Source organism: Cyanistes caeruleus, chromosome 7, assembly GCF_971803275.1.
Source record: "Cyanistes caeruleus chromosome 7, bCyaCae1.hap1.1, whole genome shotgun sequence".
Classification (NCBI taxonomy): Eukaryota; Metazoa; Chordata; class Aves; order Passeriformes; family Paridae; genus Cyanistes; species Cyanistes caeruleus.
The window spans coordinates 21,791,132-21,799,211 of record NC_141707.1 but is presented as its reverse complement, the minus strand read 5'-3'; the positions used below and the strand labels follow the sequence as shown (position 1 = coordinate 21,799,211).

The 8,080-nt window shown below is 35.6% G+C and overlaps 1 protein-coding gene across 32 annotated transcripts in view; it reads left to right on the top strand.

Annotated features, from left to right (window-relative positions):
• The window catches only part of MYO3B (myosin IIIB), a 205,671-nt gene extending 197,857 nt beyond the window's left edge, over positions 1-7,814 (top strand). For 29 of the 32 annotated variants that reach the window (XR_015288939.1, XR_015288942.1, XR_002865919.2 and 26 more), the window contains one exon: positions 273-1,489. Coding sequence is in view for 24 of the 32 variants with exons in the window: in XM_086896746.1 (XP_086752872.1) it covers positions 273-399 (127 nt within the window). In the remaining 8 variants the exon portion in view is untranslated. Of the gene's footprint in view, positions 1-272; positions 1,490-1,697; positions 2,415-7,577 lie in introns of those variants that run through there. The other 3 variants (XR_015288937.1, XM_023931028.2, XR_015288943.1) reach the window with 3 other exon arrangements.
• Positions 7,815-8,080: the final 266 nt, after the last annotated feature.

The following is an 8,080-nucleotide window of genomic DNA, read 5'->3' as shown; positions in this document are numbered from 1 at the left end:
ATAGTTGTTCTATTATTCTATACTCCCAAACTGAAGGATGATATTGCATTTCCCTGATCCTCAGAACCATTCAGAATATAATCATAAAATGTGATAGCAGTTGGAATATGTATAAAAGCTGTATCTTTCTCATCAAATCATCCCGTCTTTTTATTTTTTTCCATTCTTATACTAGAGCTTTTCATTTTTACATCCACAAAGTAGTTTTTATTTCTGAAGATATTGGCAGAGTTAAATTTTAACTTAAGGAGTGTTGTTTGTTTGCTTTCAAGCCAAATCAAGGTACTGGATGGAGAGGATGAGTATTATGAATCCTTGTCCGCTATTGAATCTACTGAAGATGACAGTTTTCTCAGCTCTCCATCTCCTTCAAGAGATGTGTCTTTTGCTCAAAGCTGAACCTCATTCAATCTGTTGACTAATACTGGTAAGAGTGTTTTCCTGCTGATAAGTTCTTCCAGTTTACTTTGTTTATGTGTGTTTATATAATAAATTAAAAATACCCTGTTAGCTAGTTACTTAAGTTCATTGATTTAGACCTGGGTTTGCAGCTGTACACTGTCACATTTAGTTGTATTCCTATAAACAACTGCAGTAAAGGGGAACAGCACTACCTGTATGTGTTGATGTTGATAATGGACACATTTCTTTAGCAGCAAGGTTAGTTTATCCAATTCTTACCCCTTCTTTCCTGCTTCCCCCTCCCCTGGCTGCTGTTCCCACCCTGTGCCATCCCTTCTGTTGTGCTGGCACAACTGCTGGTAGAGCTGTGTGAAAAGTAAGATCATGGAACTGAACTGGATTAAAAGAACACTGTACTAAAAAATTTAATTTGGGGTCATAGTGAAAATGTTTTGTATTTCGTTAGACTGATATTAAACATTGTCCTTTATAAGTTTCTCTGCTGTGTATGGCTTTTAACACTAGAAAAATGTACAGAGTAAAAGAATTTAAAATATAATTGTGTCTCAGTTTACCTTGAAAATAGTTTTCTTATAACGTATTAGTTTACCATAAGTCTAACTCAAGGAATTTCAAGATATATATTTCAAATATAAGAAGTAAAACTGTTTTAAAGCTAATGTTTCACACACTGCTTCATATAATCCTTGTGACTGAAACCATCATTATGACCAGTTATTCTTGTTATCCATGAAAATATTTAATTTATTCCTTAAGCTGTATATCTGGGCTCCAATGACTCCTACATTTCCACAGCCCTCTTATATGTAGCAGAGGGTGAAAAAAGTCACCTGCGAATTTTTCACTTTCTTTGAAAAATCTTAATGGAACATTATGTGACTTTCTATGGGATACTGAGATTCTTTGACAGTTGCTGTTTCCATGGCAGAAGCCAACTATTTCACCTTACTCTTTTATTTCTGGTTCAGAAACACAATTTTGGCCTGTGACCATTCTTTGCTTCTTTTCCAGACAAGCTCTTGTCAAAAACTTTTGGAAATAAAATGTTCACATTTACTGCCTTGCACATTTGCTCAAAATGATTCTTTTTTCTTTTTTGATGAACCATACTGATTAAATCTGACCATGTATTTTACAGACCTAGTTATGATCCTTGTTTTTATCTCTGTTCCAATGGATTTACCCTGATCTCTGGAGATGCACCTCACACCTCTTCCTTAAGATACCTAATTTCTTACTGTCAGTATTCACTGGTATCATCTTTTTGACCACAGGACAAGGAAACGTGGCATGAGAATTGAGACCCAAGTGCAGTCACAATATCTCTAAGCCAGAATAGGGTTCAAAAGAAGAAAAGGTAATTAAATAGATAGTTCCACAAAAGCCTTGTTTCTCCTAACAAACACAGAAATTAAGTGTGGCAGATGAGAATGAGCAAAGGATTTCAGGAAGAAAAATTCGTCATTCTTCACCCAAAATTTGAGAGTAGTTGAAGCTGGAAGTTACAATCCTGACAGACACTGAAGTCTTTCAGTTCACTCCTCATTCTCCTCTGATGTACATCTAGGTAAGTGTACTTTAAAGGCACTTAAGAGCCTTTGAAATTTAGGAGCTCCTTAAACAACAGAGAATAGCTGCAGATGAATTAATGGCATTAAAAAATGCAGCGCAAATGAAACGGCAACTAATACGAATGCATGTGTACAGATCAGTTTATTTACATTTTGTCTAACTGTAACAAGAATGAGTATATGTTGTGATAACTCATCAAAAATCATGTAAATTTTCCTATGCAATGTATAAATTCTCAGTTAATTTGTAACATGTCTGGATGAAAAATTAGATAATTTGTACAGTCCAATTACTTGCTCTGCTCTACTCTTCCATTGGCGTAGATCACAGAGAGTTCAAGCAATAATGATGCCTTCTGGTTCCATCCTTTTTGCAAACTACTTGGGAAAATAAAGCTTTATTATTACTGCAGTTCACATCATTATGCATAGTTAAGAGTTTATCAATTGTTTTCATTAAATTACAGTGAGGTTTCCAGATAGATATTATGTCACCTGCCTAAACCCAGCAGTTTACCTTGCACTTAACAGTTTACCTTACACTTAACATTTCTCTGAATTGTTAAGTTCATAAAGAAGTAAGGGAAAGTAAAAAATAATATATAATTCATTGAAACACTTAAGCCAAAGCTGAAGTCCCATTGAAATAAATGAAATTTTGGCACGTGACTAAGTGCTTTTCTGAATGGGGGCTCAAGTTAACAAGAGCAGCTTCACAACATTAAAGAATAAAGCACAGGGCAAAATGCAAAAACTCTCTAAGTACATTCCTTAGGTTTCTTCCTTTTTCTTCTTCCAATTGTTAAGCTCATATCAATCTCAGCCATCAGAAATGGACTTCAAAGAGATTTTAAGCAGTCTTTAATTGCATGAAAAGGGTAGAATACAGTATTTTCCTTGTTATATGCAATGCCACTATCTACATCTGCTTTACTTTTTCAAATTAGTTAGTCACTAATACTTTAATACTGAGTTTACTAAGTAAAAGCTGCTGTTGAGTAGTATGTTTTCATTCTTGTTGCTTCTTAGCTAAACACTCTGCATGAAGTCAGTCTGTGTATTTTATTCTTTCCTAACTTACCCCCTTTCCTTGTTTGTTTGCACCTCATCCTCTGCAGATGACCCTGCAAAGTGGCACATGTATGCATTTCAATTATTAAAAGCTTTACTGTAGAGCCAGACAATCACACTAAGACTGACCAAAGAGCTGAACTTCTGTTATCATATTGGCAGAAGTGTGTGTTTGGATTGATTGATTTATGTGTGAAAGGGAGTACAGGAGGTATGTCAGTGTGATGATCCTGGTCAGTGGAAGCATATCAACAAAAATTGCTTAGATTTTCTCATTTGGCTTTCATAACATTGAAGCATTGTTCTGATTTATTTCCTTTCGTGTATATTATCCTGAAATATTAATGTATTTTGCTTAATAGTTCATAACATATCCTGTTCTTAATATTTTATAAAAGTAAAGAGTTTAAATCCTGTTAGGAAGAAGAAAATTTCTTAGACAGTGTGTAATATATTATACAGTTTTCAGCAGATGGGAGAGAAAAAGATGAAGATCAACAAGGGATTTTAGTAGATTTCTTCTGTAGGCCTTAATAGCACTAGAAACTGGTTCTTGCTAAGGACAATTTCTGCCTTTCAGTTATGGCAGCTTAAAAACTGTCTCTGTGCCAAAAAAAAATCGGGCAGGGAGCTTTTGGAGATTAGCCCCTTTCATTTGGTAATTTTAATGTGCTTCTGACTTAAACATTTACATCACTTTAGTAACATAAAGGGACCTTAGAATAGGAGTAAATTGCAGCCATCTTAAATTTGCCCTCAACGTGACCTCCCTCACCCATACACTGTAAGAGTTGTGGAAAGGGCTTTTGTGTGCTAAAGGTCTTTTAAGTGGCCCCTATCAGACTATCCAAGGACTTGTTGTTACTTAGAAGCTTATAAAATGTGGTTATAAATGATGTGAAACTGGGTGCTACTATCTGTTTTACACCATATTAAAATTGATGTGAAAATGGGATTTAAGTACCAATTTAAAAATTTAATCTTTAAAAATATTATAGTTGCATGTTTATCCCCTTCTGTTCTAAGATTTGTAATTATATAGGAATATTGCTTTTTTTGTTGTAAAATAGCAGTGAGATACATAAGTCTACCATAGTCTTATTTCTAATTCCTTTTTTCATGGTCTCAAAAAAGAAAGGGAATTTGGAGAGACAGCCAAACTCTGGCATTTTTAAGTCTTCAGGTTAACCAGATAAATATAGTTCATACAATTGGAAATAAAGCCATATGGCACAAAAGTGTCCTCCTAAATGGGTAAATAGTTGTAGTACCAATGTATGCACAAGACATGGCACATACTAAACTTACCCATCCTGCTTTTAACTCTGACAACAAAATGTGAGAAGTAATGTCAGTTTTGTTGTTAACACTAGAAATACATTTCGATAACACACCTTGTCTTTAGCAGTACTCACCCTAGGAGGAGTTGTAGCAGAATGCATACTTAACAGAAACTGTTTCTGCTTGACAACAAAGCAGTTCTCCCAAACTGACAAAAGTAGCACAAGATGCTGTGAAAACCAAAGGGTAAGGAACATCCCTCTGGGCCGGAGTTAAGATTACAGAACTCAGTGAGAGGCTTTGTGTCTCATTTGTGATGGGCACTGGAACAGATAAGGGAGAACGTTGACAATTCATAATAATAGAGCACTGTGTCTTTAAATACACAGGCTGATGCCTAACTCATCTTAATAGATTTGTCAAGAGTTACTGGTTATTATTTTATTACATGTATAAATCCAAGGTCAGCCAGAACAGTAAATCTATACATTTTGTTATCATGGAACGGTTTATTGTAGTACTCATACTGTGATGCTAAAGGACATAGGAGCAGATAAGTGAAAAGCATATCTTGAAGTAATGTTTCCAGAAACCAGATTACATATTATTGATCAAGCCAGTAATAGATAAATCCCTTGCTTTTGTTTGTCAGGCTTATTTTTTAATTAAATTACAGAGAGATATTATTTTTTCAGTAATTTAACTAGGATTTTATAATATAGCTGGCAAATGGAGATGGCAAGTAGGTAGATCAACATGTGTGCTTTTTTCTGCAAAAGATCCAAACCTCAGTTTCTGACCATTACCATTGAAAATCTCATCTCAATCTCTAAGTGAAGTAGTATCACCACAACAAAGACTGGATGTCATCCATTGGGCTGGAGTTCAGTGCAGGGAGGCAGGCTGGCCTGTCACAGTTGTTTCTAAAAATTGTTGTGCTGCTGATCATGGCAAATTTCTGATGAAGACCTATCCAAAACTGGAATAGTAGAACTGGGGGGCCCATGCCATCCATTGCAATGGTGGAGGTGGTTGAGGCCAGGACAGGGGTAGCCAAATCTTGAGGTGCTGGTGGAAGTGATCCTCAAAAAGCTGGATGCTGGAGTACTGCATCACAGTACAGCTGAGAAATGGTGATATAGAGATGCTACATTGGGGCCCTTAGCAAAGGGAAGGAATGGACAGGAGGTACTTCCACTAAATTGTGTGACATGGTTTATTTAGTGATTTTTTGTTTTGCTGTTGCTCCCTGTTTTAAGCAATAAATTAACACAGTTCCTCAACTGGAGAGATTACGTGAAGACTTCTACGACAAAATGGCTCTTACTGAGATTGCAAAGTCTTTGAAACAGAAACTTTTAGTTTTATAATTTCTCTTACCCCAGGAATGAGCATTCAGTTCTTGTTCTGTAGAATTAGTTTGATGGAAGTTTACATCCAAATTCAAAAGTAAGTGCTGTACTTAATGCAGACACAGACTTTATTTTATTAAATTGACCTGTTAGAAATTAACTTTTGAAAGAAAACCAAAATGTGAGGCTTCATAAAACTGTATTTGTGTTACACTCTCCGGCATCTTTAACTCAGTACAGATTTACAGCTGAGTTCCAATTGGAAATTGGTATTGATTGATTACGTTGCTCATTTAACATTCCAGCATGCTGCAACGATAGTGCAACAGACCATGATAAAATGGGATGTGATCTAACAGGACATGACCGATGGGATGAGAGCAAAACGCTGGGTTTGCTAGTAGTGCTGTGCAGTAGCTCAGATTGGCATCTTGTGTGCTTTGATTGTTCATTTCATTCTACCGCCATCCTACTGAGTTGAACATTTTAAAAGACAACAGTGTTTTCCATCTGTAAGTCATGGAAAGACAGATGGATGTGGAGAATCTCCACCTACAACTCCTTGACTGAATGCCACTGCCCACTTAGTGGTAGAGAAATCCCTCCTGAAAAATCAGAATGTCTTTAAATATATTATATTGTGACATGATTTTTTAATATGGGAACTTGTAGATATTTTAATTTTTTTAACAAATGCAAGTAAAACAAACTGGTTATTATCAACATAGCTGCTATATTACAAACACTGCTTCTGTTACACTGAAGTTAATCCCCAGTCCTGTTACAAGAAACTCATCCTTATTAAAGTAACATTAAGAGCTTCTTTTTATTGATCTGCTCCTTTCACTTAATGATAGGAACTTACTGATGTTTTAGTAATAACCTTGCAAGCTTTATCTCATTTTACTTCAATATGTGTTACAGATAGATGCTATGGAAACTAACTTAGCATAAACATTTTGCAGATGTCTTTAAAGGTTAAGGAAAAAAAGGTTTAGTTGCACTGCATGTTAACAAAGATGGCTGAAAAACTGCAAGATAAAAGAGAGCCTCGAGTATGAACATCAAAGAATTGTTAATGACAAGAAATACCATTAGGGTTAGCATCCCTTTTGTTTCAGCCCCCTCACACCTGCAGTGTGTTGCAGATTCTGTCTTTGTTGGCACATCTGAATTACTTCCATTAGCATTTATAGAAAAGTGGCTGCAAAACAACAGAAATGTACTCCTGGTTTTCTCTGTTGCTCCAAAAAAAGTAAGATATTAGGTTCTCTATGGGTTTTCTTCAAGGTACAGTATCTTATTGTAAAGGAGACTATAGACCCAGGATTCCGTTGATTGCAAATGAGCTAGGTTGAAAGGAGAGGGGAGCTTTTGATACTGCTAGAGAACTAATATAAGCAACTACAAGAAGCACACATAAGAAGCTCAGACATTAGCAATAGCAAAATCAGAGCGTGAAATTCAGATTAGCCCTCCACAGGCTGTGAGAGGGAGGGGGTATTGGAAGACTTGGCATGGCTAAAGGTGTAACCTGTTTCATTTGGCCCCTGAAAATTTTTAACAGATGGTGGGACCAGCTGTCTTTTTCAGCCATTTAATAAACTCTTCGGTGGTAACAGTTTGGGAAGTGGGGGGTTTTGAGTTTTAGGCCAGAGGAAAAAATAAAGAAATCTGTCCCAATTGTCTTTGCCAAATAGAGAAGTCTGGAAACATTATGGAAAGTTAAAGTGAAAAATCTAATTGACGATACTGTTCTGATTATACATTTCAATAGAAGAGAAAAAAAAAAAAAAAAGAACTGCCTGTGCCCAAGTGGACCAGTGCATTAGAAAAATGCCTATTATGTTGTTATCTTTATCTGTCATTTTAATTTCAGCTCTTCCAAAGAGGCACATAATGAGAAATTTTAAATGAACTGTGGAATGAGAAACTGTTTTACTTTTTGAGACATGATACTATGTTAAAGAAACAGGCAGGATGATTCCTGTATTAAAAACAAAAAATACCTTTTGGATAAATGTTTTACACCGTCTGCCTAGGTGAGTACAGCAGTCACTGAACTTGCATAACACAGTGTTATAGAATGACAATAAACTGCAGTTTGAGAAACATACTATGTTGAGCCTCTAGTAAAAGCCTTAGTGATATGTGGGATTTTATTTATTATGAGAGTTTAAAAAACCAAAAAAGGGTTCACTGCAAGTGTATTTCTTCAGTTAAATTAATTTTTTTGAATTAACATTTCCAACACAACACTTAAATGGCAACTTTCAATTATATGAGATGTTTTATTTAAAAAGCATGTCTAGTGTCTTTGAACAGAACAGTTCTTTTTGCACATTTACATGCTACCCAGCTGAGCAGCCAACCCTTCCATTT